At 48.8% G+C, this 16,926-nt stretch overlaps 1 protein-coding gene across 1 annotated transcript; it reads left to right on the top strand.

Annotated features, from left to right (window-relative positions):
* The first annotated feature begins 10,591 nt into the window (after positions 1–10,591).
* Positions 10,592–15,473, top strand: STBD1 (starch binding domain 1). The gene is made up of 2 exons (XM_036413192.2): positions 10,592–10,904; positions 13,710–15,473. The coding sequence occupies exons 1-2, from the start codon at positions 10,715–10,717 to the stop codon at positions 14,525–14,527; spliced, it is 1,008 nt and encodes a 335-aa protein (XP_036269085.1). The 5' UTR covers positions 10,592–10,714; the 3' UTR covers positions 14,528–15,473.
* Positions 15,474–16,926: the final 1,453 nt, after the last annotated feature.

Here is a 16,926-nt window from a genome sequence, read left to right as displayed (position 1 = left end):
TCAGGGTTCAAGGTCAGGGCACATGCCAATGTTGTGGACTTGATCCCCAGTGGGGGGCATGCAGGAGGCAGTGATCAATGATTCTCTGTCTTCATTGATGTTTCTATCTCTCCCTCTCCTTTTCTTTCTGAAATCAATAAAAATATATTTTTTAAAAAATGTTAATGTTCTGGAACAGATGGATGAAAGATTAAGAGAATATCCTCATGAATACAGACAACAATGTCGTAAGGGCCAGAGGAGGGGGGAGGATTTGAGTGAGGGGGAGGGTTTGAGTGGAGGGGAGCAAGGGGGACTTCTGTAATGTCAACAATAAAAATGTGAGACTTCTGTAATGTCAACAATAAAAATAAAATATAATAAAAATGTTAATGCTCATGTTAAGAAAATTAGAAAATATAGACTAACAAAAAGAATGTAGAAAATACTTGATACCTATGGAGGCAATAATAACCACTCTTCAATTATCCTATATAATAAAAATCCAGCGACTGAAAGGCAGAATGACCAGAACGGCCGCTTGACCAGTCGCTATGACACATGCTGACCACCAGGGGGAAGATGCTCAATGCAGGAGCTGCCTTCTGGTGGTCAGTGCACTCCCACAGAGGGAGCAGTGGCTCTGAGGATGAGTCCACAGCAGCTTGGCTGACCATGATGAGCTGCGCTCCCACAGCAAGCTGATCCCCATAGCCCACACCTCCCACCAGTGCACGAATCCCATGCTCTGGGCCTCTAGTTGGAATATTTTCTTCTAGAACTTTCTCTGTGAAACTCACTCTTGAATAATTTGATGAAAAAGGAATTTAGTAAAATGATCTTGTGTAGAGAGTTTTATCAGTTTTATTTACCTTCAAATATGAAGTCTCTGGATGGTGACCTCTCATCTCACTGGTCTGTCATGAGCCCATCTCGATAATCTGTATGCTGGACTGACAGCTGGTTCTGTGAGTCTTTATCATGCCATCTGTGAGGCCAGACATGAGGGTGATGGAGTACATGATAGAAGCAATGAACCCCATAGTGTGAGCCCATTGCCGTAAAATTCGTTTCTTAGCAAGAACCAACGTTCGGTGAAATATCTATGGTGGTGAATAAGCATTCAGAAGTCTGTGAAGGTTGGTGTGTGCAGAAGTTTGTTCATCAGGAGAGAAAATCCAGGTCTGGAATAAGTTTCTATTACAGGAAAGCCACCTTTCCCAAACTCCTTTGATGTTTCAACTCACCACACAGGCTGCTAGGTTTGGTACCCACAGCAGCCAAGGGAGAGCTGCTGCTCCCCAGGCCCTGAGGAGGAGGCATCCAGCTCTGCCAGCCGAGCTGGGGCAGGGTTTTGGCCTTCAGCACCAGGATTCTGACATTTGAGTGCTGAGCAGAAGATGGCATATTGGCAGTGGTGGTCTGGAGAGAATCCATTTCTTTCCCTGGCTCTGTTGCATGCAAGCCCAATTCATACCAGGAACTCAAATTTGGTTTTAACTGCTGGGCAACTAAATATTCAGCAGAAACAGTAGCCAGATCAGCCGTGGCGAGGGGAAATCCAAGTTGCTGAAGCCACATGCAGCCTGCAGCCTGCCTCCATGCCCACGGGCCCCGTGGGAATGCCTGGAGAAAGAAGCCAGGCTGAGATGCAGAGGACGGGCCAGCCTCCGCACCTGCTTCTTGAGTGCTTCCTCCACAGGGGAGGCCTCTTCCTGGTTATTCACAAGGAACCAAATGCCCTCATCCCCTGGGACCCATTCTGAGAGGCCCCCTGCATGCCGCTTCCCCCTAATATGCTTGTCACCAGCTCTACCTTCTTCTTCCTTCCAAGTCTCTGGTTGTTGAGCTGATTATTGAGCTAAACCGATCAGCTACTGAAATATACACCTCAGACCGTCTCCCCTTTTCAGACAAAGTGGTCATCAGGGTGAAATACTTAACATTTTTGTCTACTGCAAAATTTCCCTTCTCTGTGGTTCTTCAGGCCCCCCTGAGTTGGGGTAATAGAGTAGTGGCAAGCCTCTTGTGCTGTTGCCATCATACTGTGCCAGTTGTCTGTTTAGTCACCTGGACTTAGAGGACGTCCCCAGGTCAGATGTGCCGGCTGGAGAAGAATGGAAGGGGGGTAGGAGCGAGCACACCATGCCATCTGCTGTGTCTTCAGATCCTGATCAAGCCCAGTCCCATACAGAAAACCTCCACCGGGTTCCAAGAAGCAGTATAATTTCGTAATGAGACTGGAGCCAAAGGGCCTAGGTTCACATCAAGCTCTGCTACTTAGGAGCTATGTGATCACGGAACAAATTGCTTACCCTCTCTCTGTGCCAGTTTTCTAAAGTAGAGAAGATTGCCGAAACCATTTTGGCTCAGTGGATTGAGCGTCGGCCTGCGGACTGAAGGGTCCCGGGTTCGATTCCAGTCAAGGGCATGCACCTTGGTTTCGGGCACATCCCCAGTGGGGGAGAGGGGGCAGAGGGGGGAAGCAGCTGATCGATGTTTCTCTCTCATTGATGTTTCTATCTCTCTATCTCTCTCCCTTCCTCTGTGTAAAAAAATCAATAAAATATATTTTAAAAATAATAAAATAATGAAATAAAGTAGGGATGATAGCAATAACAGCACTATCACCGATAACTGTGGGGAGGATTGAAGGCAACGTGACACGTGAAGTGCTTAGGAGACAGACAGCCTGGCGCAGTGTGCAGCGCATTCGATGGCAGGTGATTCTGTGACTTGGCGGATCAGGTGACCCCCAGGTTAGGATGAGCGCCATTTGCTTGGTTACCTAATGTCTCCTGACACACTGCTGTATTTACTGGTGCCAAGCAACACATCCAGACTCGTTTCTCAAAAGGAAAACAGCTCTGCGCCACAGAGCTCTTGGCTCGGCGGCAAACCCCTGGGGCCCGTGCTCTGATCCGCTTTCTGAGGGTGCCAACACGCCTGTGTGCCACGGTGCGTCAGGCCCACTGGGTGTGTGGACCAGAGGCCATGGCTTTCTGGACCAGCGAAAGCCTTCTCTTGCTCGAGGCTGTCCGCAGTGCGGGCAACCTCTCAAGTTACGAAAGAGAAGAGCTGAAACAGCGCATCTAAATCTGGCCTCCGAAATCCAGAGAAGTGCAAGTAGAGCACCATTACACTTTAGTTCCAGCGTCCAGATATAAGAGATGTAAATAACCTCAGGTGCATAGATAATGGGAGATAATGGGAAGTTGTTAACACATTGCGAGAATTCTTGCTTCATATTACACAGTGTTTCACAAAGTACCATACTTAAAAATGATATTAGCTTGTAAGATCATGTAATAACTTCAGAATGCAATGGGTATTTCATTTTAAAGAGTGCCTTTAACATTTATGTAAAACGTTTTTTGTATTCGTTCAATAGAAACTTATCTGGCCACTGGGTAAAGCTAGCAATAAAACTATTGGTCCTTGATATGTAATAATGGGCGTTGGTGAGTTTTTGAGTGTTTAATTACCATTGGTCTTAATATAATTTATTTAACTTTAAGAATCTTACCTAATAAAAGAGAAACGTGCAAATTAACCATCACTCCACTGTGCCCACAGCCAATCGGAGTGAGTATGCAAATTAACACAACAAAGATGGAGGTTAATTTGCATATGCAGGCAAGGAGTGGTGTGAAGCCTGCTATGAGAGGAAGGGGAGTGGTGGAGGGAGCTACTGGGGTGGTGCTCCAGACAGAAGCAAGGACTTGCCAGCTTGTGGCTGGGGAGTGGGGACTTACTGGCTCGTAGGTGGCTGGGAGTGAAACCAGGGGAAGGAAGGCCTATTCTTTTACGAATATCGTGCAACTGGCCTCTAGTATTTAATAATGACTGTGTTTACCAACCAATTTAAATTTCTTAAAATTTAAGTTGGCTTTTGTGAGGTGATAGAAGCTGTCTCCAGCACATTACTGCTGCTAGGATTCAGGCAATGAGGGATGTTAGGGGGAAGAATGAAGAGAACTGGTTTCCCCAACCTCTGCCAAGTTATTCCCACAAATTACAGTCTTCACTCCAGGTGGGAAAAGCCTCGTAGCACAGGGGAAGAGGGAGCATTTCTCTGACGAGGAAGCCTGCATTAGGTTGAATCTGCCATGAAGCAAATGGCAAAGTGGGATTAGGTGTTCAAGAGGTTTACTGGGAGGTGGAGCAGGAGAAGATGAAGAGAGCCTTTAAGTCATGGCGCATGTGTGATCCCTGTGCAAGGAGAGAGGGTGCAGGATGGAGGATGACGGGGCAGGCCATCTGGCTATAGGGGTGAAAAGTAATTTTGGATAGGGGGGTTATGGAAGACCTCTTTGAGGAGAATTCTGACCTACATTCATTTTAGTAACAGTATGCACCTGGTGGGAACCGGGACTCTTGTTCTTTACTACAATCATTTGAATCATCCCCACTTGGTTGAAGAGTTGGTGTGTGTGGCATGGCCTGCCATGACTAGACTCCAAAAAGCAGAGAGAGCCTGGTAACCTCCTGGCTCTTCCCTTTGTGTGTTCTAGATCGACTCCCTGCTCCAAAGTCCCTGACACCACCTTCCAGATCTTTTTTTTTTCTTTTTCTTAAATATATTTTATTGATTTTTTTACAAAGAGGAAGAGAGAGGGATAGAGAGTTAGAAACATTGATGAGAGAGAATCATCAATCAGCTGCCTCTCGCACCACCCCCACCGGGGATGTGCCTGCAACCAAGGTACATGCCCTTGACCAGAATCGAACCTGGGACCCTTCAATCCTCAGGCTGACGCTCTATCCACTGAGCCAAACCAGTCTTGGCACCTTCCAGATCTTAACCTTGAGTTAACTTTGCTCCTATTGTCCTTGCTACTTAAAGTGCATTGTTGCCATGGATATGATGCAAGTGTCCCACTCTGCCCCTGGCTGCTCGGCACCTGTGTATGTAAATTAACCTGCCATCTTTGTTGGGTTAATTTGCATACCCACTCCTGATTGGCTGGAGGGGCATCGCAAGGCACAGTCAATTTGCATCTTTCTCTTTTATTAGTGTATGATATATTGTATTAATCCCTTGTCAGTTTTAATAACACTAAAACCATCTCCCCATGTAGATATACCTGCTATTTTTGTCTGTGGCATCTTTTATTGACCACACAGCCTACCTGTGATAAAACTATGACTTGGTTTGACCTCCTATGTTATACAGTGTCACCATGATTATCTCCTGGAATTTTCTGTTAGCTTCATAGTTTGCCATTTACATTTAGGACTTTATTCTATGTGGAGTCCACCATTTGATGTGGTACAAAGTGGTAATCTCACTGTTTTCTCTGTAAAATGAGCACGTTCTCCCTCCACAGAGTTTGCTTTCCTCTGTAGGTTGCATTGTTTAGCATAAGAAGCCTCAGCCTTGAATCTATTCTGGAACTGAGATGAGTCAGACATTTGCAAACAGTTGCAGCGAGAAAATGTCTCTGAAATCCGAAGCGGGGGTAGCTCCATGTGACTTGGCAGAAAGATTTCACTTACGGTTAATGTGACGAGGAGTAACAGGAGCCAGAGGCCTGACAGCAGTGGGCAGGTGCTGGTGGTGGTGAGCGCCTTTCCCCAATGAGGTCAGGGCACCAGGGCTCGTGGAATGAAGAATTACAAACCAAGAGCAAGGCTGAAATTCACCGTAAATCTTGGAACACTACCAGAGGAGTTCTCTGCTGCCACACATTCAAATTTGCACACTCACTTCCAAAATTTATGCTTTGAAATTTGGCTTAATGATCATTAGGATTCAGTATAACTAGAATTTCAAGCTTGGGTCTTGGAAAGTGAGAATAGTGAGTTCAAATCTCAACTCCGTTGGTAATCAGCTGTATGCCCTTGGGCAGATTATTGTTCTCAGGATATTACATGAGATAATCCCCATACAACTCTTGGCACAGTACCAGTATATATTAGGTATTCAATGAACACAGAAAATTAAAAGGCCTGTTAGATAATAGACTTTGTATTCAAAGAATAAGTAAACTCTGGCCCTCAAAAAATTTATAATCTAATTAGAGGCCTAGTGCACGAATTTGTGAACAGGTGGGGTCCTTTGGCCTGGCCAGCAATCAGGCTGTCTCGCTCAGTCCCAATCGGCCAGAACTCAGCAGCAAGCTAACCTACCAGTTGGAGCATCTGCCCCCTGGTGGTCAGTGCATGTCATAGCAACTGGTCAAGCAGTTGATGGTCAGACACTTACCATATAGTAGCATATTAACCGTGTGTGTGTGTGTGTGTGTGTGTGTGTGTGTGTGTGTGTGTGTGTTTGTGTGAATGAGATGAACTACAAAAATAATTATAAGAGAAAATCTCATATTTTTCTCTAAGAGAGTTATAATATGCAGTCAGAGTTCAAATAGTAATTTGAGGTTTGGGGGCCATGGAGTGGGATTGGAGGCTGGGGAAAGTTTCATGGAGGAAAGCGGCTTTTAGGAAATGTCTAGACTAAAGAGTGAAGGCTCCAGGGGAGAGTCCCACTTTGGCTGAGGGCAGAGAGAAAGGCCTGGAGAGGTTACCCGGAGGTAAACACGGGGTTGAATTGAGCCTGGTGGGCAGAGGAGATCCTGCTGGAGGCTGTCCTTTGGGAGGATCGCATCGGGAGTGGCTGCAGAGTAGGTCACAGTCACAGGGGAGGCTCGTGCGGAGGTAAATGAGGAAGCCATTGCGTTGTCTGGACAGAGTTAGGGACCTTCATGGGGGCTGGGGCCCTGGGAATGACAGAGAAGGGGGCAATGCAACAGGACTCCGAGAGGAAGACATCTCCCAAAGGGCACCTCTTCTCCCAGTTGGCTGTTGCCTACCCTCCTCTGCTTTCCTTAAAACTCAACCCTATTTCCTTTCTCGTCTCCTCTCCTTTTCCATCTGAGGCCAACCCTTCCACTGGTGTGCTGACCCAAGGCTTCCTCTCCCTATGGACTTCCCAGAAAGTGTTTCCTCTTCTCACATCTTCAGGCTCTGTCTCCACGGGCTCTTTCCTGCCTACAAACATGCCCGGATCGCTCTCCCTGTGAAAGAACGTCCCTTGGGCTTTTTCTATTCTTAAGCAACACTTTAATTTCCTCTTACCTTTTGCATTCAGATTTCTCAAGGAAGGAACTAACTCAAAGATGCACTTCACAGCCTTCATCACATTGGCACCTCAGCATTCTGAAATTGAACTCTCACCCTATAAACACTGCAGAGTTAGCATGGACCTCTTATATGGCAAATCCAAATCTCTCAGTCTTCTATCCATTTAAATGCTGTTGAGTGACACTCCAATTCCCCACTTCCCACCACCTTCTGTACCTGACTCTGGAAACAAGTGTTCCATTTCCCTCTTTTCCTTATCTTTTCCTTCCCATCCTCTTTAATGCCTGTGACCCTGCAAACAAAGCTGCTTTTCATTGTTGTGTCCTCATCACTCTATACCAGGAGTGAGCAATCTTTTCTTGCATGAGGTTAAAGAGGAAGAAGAATCTAATAAAAGAGTAATATGCAAATTGACTGTCACTCCAAGACACAAGATGGTGGCCTCCATGTGGTCAAAGAATGGCTGCCCCCATGTGGACACAAGTTGGCCATCACAAGAGGGCAGTTGTGGGCAGTTAGGGGTGACCAGGCCAGCAGAGGAGGGCAGTTGGGACAGATCAGGTCAGCAAGGGAGGGCAGTTTGGGGAGACCCAGGCCTGCAGGGGAGGGTAGTGGTGGGGGGGACCAGGCCTGCAAGGGAGTGCAGTTGTAGGTGATCAGGCCAGCAGAGGTGGGCAGTTGGGGCAGACCAGGCAAACAGGGAAGGGAAATTAGGGGGGACTAGACCTGCAGGGGAGGGCAGTTAGGGGTGACCAGACTGGCAGGAAAGGGCAGTTAGGAGTGACCAAGCTAGCAGGGGAGGGCAGTTAGGGGCAATCAGGCTGGCCAGGAAGCTTTTAGTCATTGATCAGGCCGGCAGGGGAGTGGTTAGGGGGTGATCAGGTTGGCAGGCAGAAGTGATTAGGGGCAATCAGGCAGAGGCAGGTGAGCAGTTGGGAGCCAGCAGTCCTAGATTGTGAAAGGGATATCCAACTACCTGGTCCCCACCCAGCTGCCCTCCCCTGTCCAACGAGCAGTTGGACATTCCTCAAGGGGTCCCAGACTGGAGAGGGTGCAGGCTGGGCTGAGGGACAGCCCCCCACCCCCACCCCCTGCACAAATTTCATGCACTGGGTCTCTAGTACATAGATATATAGCTTAAAAATTCATCCATATCTATATTTATTTATAATATATTTAATAGAATAACAATTAGAACATGGGCACTATATTATGGCTCCTAAAATATTATGCAAGACATAATTGCAAGTTAACTAGCAACATGGAAGTAACTTTCCAATCTTCTTGAAATTATGCAAAGGTACCCTAGACATTTTGGCTCAGTGGATAGAGCATTGGGCTGTAGTCTGAAGGGTCACGGGTTCAATTCTGATCAAGGACATATACCTTGACCCTATGGCATCAAGTTTTTAGTTTGACAATAATATAGAACAAATCTAAATTTTTCTACAAAGTTCTTATTCTAAAAATAGCTTTAAATTTAAGCAGCAGTTAGTAAGTCGGTTTCCATAATAGAGGTAGAGTCTATAAAAGACATTGTCCACAAAGAGAATCTTGTTTTTTATAGTGACATTCATTTTCTTAAAAATATAGTTTTATTACCACCTCACTATTTTCATACTCATCTGAAAACTGGTTTTATTATCTTAAGGCTGCCTGAGGTGAGATGTATGGGTGGCTGTCAATGGTCTTAAACTTTAGAGGTCTTTAAAAAGTCTATCATTGAATTCCTACTTAATTTAAAATATGAAACTTTGACAAACATCTACACTAATAAAAATGCATATGGAGCTGAAACCGGTTTGGCTCAGTGGATAGAGCGTTGGCCTGTGGACTGAAAGGTCCCAGGTTCCATTCTGGTCAAGGGCATGTACATTGGTTGTGGGCACAACCCTGGTGGGGGGTGTGCAGGAGGCAGCTGGTCCATGTTTCTCTCTTATCGAGGTTTCTAACTCTCTATCCCTCTCTGTAAAAAATCAATAAAATATATTTTTAAAAATGCATATGGAATCTATAGAAAGATGACAATAATGCTCCACACTGGGAATACATGGAACTTTTAATTCATTCCATAATATTAATAGCTCCCTTGCCCCACTCTGCTACCTGCAAGACACTTTCATTTTGCATGCCTCCCAGTGCTCTTCTAGTTGATAGGTAAGACGCTTCCCCACTCATACATCACCCAATAAAACCAGTTAGATCTTCAGATTTACTAGACTGAATTCTGATTTTTAACAAAATCCAGTCTAGTAAATTGTTTGTGAGGATCAAATCGAATGCATACGTTAGTGATCCACAAAGAAGGCTTCTGTTTTTATTAATAAAGCCCACCTGTGGGAGCTTGTCCCTGGGCAACATCCAGACCATACCTCATTTTGCAACAATCACACGTCCGAAAAAGAGGTCCAGGAAGCAACAACGACTGGAAGTGTCTGAGATGATTGGCATTTATAGATGGATGGATCTCAGTCCAATCCTTCGAGGCTGAGGCCGAGTGTCCACGCGGAGCAGGCTCCGAGGCGCGAGCCGAGGCCGGGCGGGCCAAGCGGGCCGTGGCGTGAGAAGGGGGGCGGTGGGCCTGGACCCGCTTTGCAGGCGGGAGCTGTGCGCACTGGGTTCTTTACGGGCGTGAAACACACGCGGAACGAGGCACCCAGAGCACTTGACTGGCGGAGTCGAAAATGCCAAACACGCGCTAGTCCCATGAAGGTAAATAAACGGCAAGGCTGTTCAATACAGGAAATGGCTGCATGTAGTAACACTAATATATTTAAAATAAGTCAACAGTAAACCACTGAAGAAATATATATATATACACCCAAGACGGGCATCATTTTTTAAAAGATATATTTTACTGATTTTTCACAGAGAGGAAGAGAGAGGGATAGAGAGTTAGAAACTTCGATGAGAGAGAATCATCAATCAGCTCTCTTGCACACACCCTACTGGGGATGTGCCCGCCACCAAGGTATATGCCCTTGACTGGAATGGAACCTGGGACCTTTCAGTCCGCAAGCCGACGCTCTATCCACTGAGCCAAACCGGTTTCAGCAAGACGGGCATCTTTTGTATTAAGAAAGGAAGCATTGTAAAAGAAAAAAAGAAAAAAGAAAAAAAGATTAAAAAAAGAAAAAAAGAAAAAAAGAAAAAGAAGAAAATGCCAAACACTGGAAAGGACAGCATTCCAGCCTCCAGGCTGCAGCCCCAGGGAGGGGCGGGGCGGGGCGGGGCGGGGCTGAGAAAGTCGGGGAGGGCGGGAGCAGGGTGCGGGGGGCGGAGCTGGCTGGGGCGGAGCTGAGAAAGCAGTGGAGGGCGGAGCAGACCTGGGCGGGTCGGGGCTTGCCGGGGCGGAGCAGGGCGTGGCGGGGCTGGGAAAGCAGCGGAGGGCGTGGCGGGGCGTGGCTGGAGGCAGGACGGGGCTGGACGGGGCGGGGCTGGGAAAGCCGCGGAGGGCGTGGCGGAGGGCATGGCTGGAGGCAGGACGGGGCGGGACGGGGCGGGGCTGGGAAAGCCGCGGAGGGCGGGGCTCCGCCGGGAGAGCGGCCAGCTGGGACCGTAAAAGGCCGGAGCGCGCGGGGAGGTGTGGCTTTGCGTTCGTGACCCGAGCCCAGGTCCCTGTGGCCGTCGTGCCCTGAGCTGCGGCCTCTCCGCCATGGGCGCCGTGTGGTCCGCCCTGCTGGTCGGAGGAGGTCTGGCTGGGGCGCTGCTGATCTGGCTGCTGCGGGACAAGGGGAGGAAGGGGGACGCGGAGAAGGAGGAGGACGCCGCTCTGGGAGGCGATCGGAGTGGCGGCAGCGGACTAAGCCCGGGACCTTCCCGGCGGGAGCCGATCACCAAACCAGGTGCCATACCGTCCTCTCTGAGCTTCCAGGGCAGATCTGCCAAGGGCTCTGAAATTCGCAGGGGGAGGAACATGCCCCCTGGAGCACTCGTTTCCAGGGACGAACTCCCCCCCCCCCCACTCCGCCCCCAGGATAGGGCCCGCCCCACGCCCAGTAGCTCACGAACCGCACGGGTTCCTCGCCTTCTCCCCAAGCCCTGGGGCTGCCCTGGCGGTGCCTCCAAGGACGGCGCCCCTCCTCACCTCTGTTTCCCCCCCCCGCCTCGGGACCGACCCTGGGGACCTGCCCTGGTCCCTCTCGTGGACATGGGCTCTGCCCAGCAGCGCGAGGTGCAGTGCGGGCGGCTGCAGTGGCGGCGCCCCTCCCTCCGGGACTCCGGAAAGGAGTGCTGAGGTTTAGGGGGACCCATGCCACCCTTTGACGGAGCAGGGACATTTTCTCAGTCTCAGTCCCATAGGGTCAGGTCCTCCCATGCCTCACGCCGCCGTGGAAGAGCTGGGCTTGGGAGCACCTCCCGCTATCTGGATGCTTCTGTCTGGAAGGCAAAGTTCAGGTTGGACGCTGGCCAGGAAGGCTCTGCGGGCCCTGCCCCAAGCTCACCGCAACAGCTCAGGGCTGTCTAACCCCGAGAGAAAGGGCTGAAAAAGGGTACTGAATAGGGGATCCAACTTTGAGGAGTGGAATTGGCGTGCAGGTCTAAATCGCTGCGTTTTGGAGAGGGCATGTTGGGTGCAGTAGGAACACTGGCAGGAAACCTTACTTTCCAGTGTCCTCCTGGGCGAGGCTCCATTGCCTGTCCCGCCTGCCAGCCATAACATCTGTGAACTTGAAGGTCTGCCCCTGTGCCTTTCCTGCCGTTGGTTTGGGGTGGGCAGAGAGCTCATTTTCCTTTATCTGATCCCTGTGTTTCAGGCGGAAAGATTGGGGAATTCAGAGTAATATTTGTTTCCATCTTACTTTCAATCCCACCATTAAAGAGAAAATTAAAGACTACCTTTCCTCACACCCTTCCATACCCTTCAATAAAACCCCATCTGGGCCCTGGCCAGTGTGCTTCAGTTGGTTTGCTTTTGTCCAGTGCACAGGGAGGTTGCTGGTTCAAGTCTCAATCAGAGCACATGTTGGGTTGCGGACTCCATCTGTTCCATCCCCACTGGGCCATGCTGATTGATGTTCCACTTTCACATTTGATGTTTATCTCTCCCCCTCTCCCTTCTCTCTTAAAAATCTATTTTAAAAAAAATCTTAAAACAGCCCTAGCTGGTTTGGCTCAGTGGATAGAGTGTGGGTCTACAGGCTGAAGGGTCTCGGGTTTGATTCAAGTCAAGGGCACAAGTCAGGGTTACAGGCTCAATCCCCAGTTGGGGGTGTGCAGGAGGCAGCCCATCCATGGTTCTCTCTCATCATTGATGTTTCTGTCTTTCTTTCCCTCTCCCTTCCTTTCTGAAATTAATAAAAAATATATTTAAAAAATTTTTTTAAAAAATCTTAAAAAACAACAACAAAACAAAAACAAAACAAAAAAAAAACCCTATCTGTGATGACTGTATGACTGGAGGTTTTGATCTTGTAGGGAACAATTTAGACCACATGTGTCAAACACAAGGCCCTCGGGCCAAATCCGTCCCGCCAGGCCTTGCAATGTGGCCCGCACCGCGCTGTCATCACTGCACTCCGCTGCGTTTCCATCACAATGACAGTTTATGACTGTTCAGTAAACCATTCAGCCCGCGATTTAGGCTGGATTTTAGATTTTGGCCCGTTCTCTGATTGAGTTCGACACCCCTAATTTAGACTACCAAGGAGGTGACCAAGAAGGAAACTGAGTCTTTAGAGAGCTTGGATTGTGTAAAGAACATTTTTTAAAGCAGAGTGTGAGGGGGTATAAAAGGCCAATGGTTTGTTGAAGAGCTTCCTGACACACATGGGATTGGCAAGGAGAGAGCAGCTCCTGCCCATGGGACTGCCGTCCTGTGTATTCTCCCCCGGCATCAGTGAGCGCGGATCCCTGGACTGCCTGCGGCTCCTGAGAGCACGAGTGCGCTCTGCGGGTTGTAGGGTAGCCATCCAGCCCTTCACTCCACAGGCTGTACATCTATACTAATAATCTATACTAATAAAAGGATAATATGCTAATTAGACTGGATAGACTGGACGTCTTTCAGACGCCATTCCGGACATCCTTCCTGACAAATCTGGGGTCTGGGATCCCAGGTGCCTGCAGCCGGCCAGAGGGAGGGAAACCCAAACCCCAGGTGCAGGGCTGAGGCAGAGGCAATTAGGGGGGATCAGGCAGGCAGGCGAGCAGTTAGGGGCAAGCAGGCAAGCAGGCAGAGTGGTTAGGGTGATCAGTAGGCAGGCAAGCAAGCCGTTAGGAGCCAGCAGTCCCAGATTTCGAGAGGGTGCAGGCTAGGCTGAGAGACCTCCCCCAACCTGAGCACGAATTTCGTGCACTGGGCCTCTATAGTCTTTTGATATCAGGAGCCAAACAGCCTGATGTGGGTGCATGCCAGCATGGCCTGGAATGCGGAAGGTGAGGACCTGTTCACTTCTTCCTGTATACGTGCCACTTCCTCGACACTTCCAGATATACCTTTTATTGTTGGGTACACATGCATATTCTTAGCACACAGACTGTATTGAGTTCGTGTCTGAACCAGGCGCTGAGTACTTGATGTTAGTAGGGATAGATTTTGTGAACTGCAGATGGGTTGGTGGTAAAATCTTCAATGTCTAAACCTGTTTTCTCAGCCCAGCTTCATTTCTTCTCTCATGAGAACTGACTGTTACATTCTGTCTTTATAGAGCTTCTTCAAGAAAGCAATGGGTGTTTGGTGTCAGAGACCAAAGGCCCCGGCAGCGGGCAGGAAGCAGCGTGGAGACGGCAGAGTTCCCCTGGAGAGCATGCTCCTTTTGGATGGCTTCCAGACACACAATCTCTATCCGCATCTGCGACCGGAGGCTATGTAGAAGCGTCAGGCAATGAAAGTCGCGAATCCCGTACAGGAGAATGGGGATTCCAAAAAGGACAAGAGCTACCTGCTAACGCAGCTCCATGTTTCGCAGAGACATTGCTTTCTAGCAGCCTGCTCGTGGACAGCGGTGAAGACGGCGCGGGCCTCGCCCAGCTGGACAGACAGGACTCGGAGGACTGGGAGATGGTGTCCAGGCACTCGTCCTGGGGAGATATCGGTTTGGGGGGCAGTGTGGAGGCTCCCACGTTAAGCCCGAGCCAGGGGTCGAACTCTGGCAGAAACCCTCTTGCAGAAGCGAGTGGCCAGGAAGTGGTGGTTAAGACCAGACGGCCGGTAGTGATGACTTCAGAGCCCCCGCAAGTCAGTGTCAGGTTCCAGGTCCATTACATCACGAGCACGAGGGTGCAGTTCGTGGCGGTCACTGGGGACCACGAGAGGCTGGGGAGGTGGATCTCTTACCTCCCCCTGCAGTACAGCTCGGGGGGGCTCTGGTCCCGCTCCGTCGCCCTCCCGGCACAGACGGTGGTGCAGTGGAAGTTTGTGGTGGTGGAGAACGGGGAGATCACTCGCTGGGAAGAGTGCAGCAATAGGCGGCTGGAGATCGGCCGTGAGGACGCCTTGGTTCACAAGTGCTGGGGGATTCACTGAGGCGGCTCGCAGGGCGATGAGCGAACGGTTGCAGGATGTGGAGGGGGCTCAGGTTGTGGAGCACACTGGATAATTGGAAATAAAGGAAGTGTGAACTCCACGTGTTAGCCGAGTGGTTTCAGATTTGCTAGTGGCTTTTGTTTCATGTGCAGAAATGCGTACGTGGCTAATGCTTCCAGGGAGTGTGGGCTTTTTCTGAGGCCGTGGTGGGTGGGTTATGCTGACCCATCCGTACTTCAGGGCGTGGTCCTCTTGGGGAGTGGCTTGGCTGAGCGTGGCCAGAAAGCACAAAAGCTAACCAGCTGCCCAGGGTTCAAGGTGGAGCCTTTAGGTGATCCTTAAACCAAGGGGGGAGGGGGGGCATGAAACAAGTCGATGTCCTCGTGGTGCAGCTGGAAAAGCGTGCTCTTTACTAATGTAGTATGTGCACACTTTATGTTTAAAAATAGTCACCACCATATGGAACTGTGAGCAGAAAACATCAGGTCACTGGGTGTGACTAGGAAGGTTATGAGATTTCCCAGTGTTTTTGGCTTGGTTTTACCTGCCTGGTATGGTGGGAACGTAGCAAGCACGTCTTTGTCGTGTGGTCGAAGGCTAGTTAGAAACAAGGGCCGAAGCAGAGCCCATCATCAGGAGTGGCCCAGGAGGAGAGGGAACAGAAATGGGGTTGAGGTGTGGGCTGAGCCAGGCCTGAATGGTAGGTCTGGGAGGTACGGGCAGGCGCACCTGACGGCAGGAGGGACACACCCATCGTTTCCTCCTGGGCTGTTGTGGAATCAGCGGTGCCCACTGCGAGGACCACAGCAATGCTTTCACCTCCTCCCCTCTCCTTTACCAGTGTAGCAGGCCAATGAGAGAGAAGTGTGTCTTTGCTCTGAGAAGAAATAAACATCAAACCTTGCTATTATAACCCAAAAAAATAAAACCAGAGTTTTAATATATTAAGTGTCTGGATTATTTGTCTAAATCTTGGTACCATTAATAGCTTTGATGTAAAATAAAATACTAATGTCTTCCTTCATTAATAACGGAGGGGGAAAAGCAAACATCAGGAGGCACGGAAGTCTGTTTCACTCCTCCCTTTGGAGACAAAGTTTTAGAATATTTCTTGTGAAACTGTACCTTTGGAGGGATAATATGCATGCCTGTACTTGAAAATAACTCACATGTTAGGGGTCTGGGAGGGAGGAAGGTGGATGTTAAAGCAACTTTTAATAAGTGTAACTCCTTTTGGCGAAACATTCATTTTGGTTACAGATGGTCTTTGCAGAAAAAAAGCTTAAACCCAACTGAAAATAGTGTCAGGAGGTGCTTAAAAGAACTATGTTTGATGGTTTGGCTCCTAGCATTATTATGTTAAGTTGCTATGTACTTCTTATACTTAATAATTAATTCAACATTCTACTAGTGAGGCGTTTCCTGTTACTGCCAGAATGCCCAAGCATTTCTATTTGGTAAAATTAAAGGTAAAACAATTTATAACAAAACTGTTATTAGCCATTTTATCGTTATCCAATGAAATAAAAGTTAATCTTTCAGTAAATCCAGTTAAGAGATACTTACAATACTACATTTCATCTTTTTAAAAATTTGTTAAAAATTGAACCACTTAGAGCACTAACACGGTCATTTAGAGGAGAAACATGAAAAGTGTGTGTGTGTGTGTGTGTGTGTGGGCAGGGAGGGGGAGAGTCCATATGCCCTCCTAGTTTATTACCTGGACAGGCTGGCACTTGCCGCTACACAGGCACCATCCCTGCATTGGCTGCAGCATCAAGTTTATTTCTAGGGAGAGATCAACCAAAGGACTTATGTGCATACATATGAGCCTAACCAGTGGTCAAGGACAATAGGGGGGTGGGGGTATGGGTGGAGAGGGGTGGGGGATTAGAATGGGGGGTTGAGGACAAATATGTGATACCTTAACCAATAAAAAAATTAAAATTACCAAGTTTATTTCTTCTCACAAAACAAACAGTGGGCACTGCATTTTCCTGGCAGGAGGGCAGCTCTTGTAGAGATTGTGACGAGGCTCCTTCTACCCTCCTGTCCCCAGGGCCTCCCTGCCCTCGGTAGCCAGCCCACAGAAGGGAAATGAAATGGAGAAACCAGGAAGGCTTACTAGGACGCAATTGCTCTGTCCACAAGCAATGGTGGAGGTGCCTATGGGCTGGGAGACAGCCTCCAGCTGGGCAGCTGTTTCTCAGTGAGGTCTGTGCCAGGCAAGGAGTGGGTGCAGACTGTCTGGGACAGCCAGCCTTCTGCTTCATGGGCCCTGCAGTCTTTGGCAGAACCGGAACATTTTTGTACATGTTCTTCTCATTTTGTTTGGGTCACACTTGTGGTATGATATGGTATAACTAGAGGCCCAGTGCACGAAATTCATGCAAGGGGCT

This window comes from Pipistrellus kuhlii, unplaced genomic scaffold, assembly GCF_014108245.1.
Source record: "Pipistrellus kuhlii isolate mPipKuh1 unplaced genomic scaffold, mPipKuh1.p scaffold_m20_p_1, whole genome shotgun sequence".
Taxonomy (NCBI): Eukaryota; Metazoa; Chordata; class Mammalia; order Chiroptera; family Vespertilionidae; genus Pipistrellus; species Pipistrellus kuhlii.
Note: the sequence above shows the minus strand (reverse complement) of the source record. Positions and strands in the feature narration are given on the sequence as shown.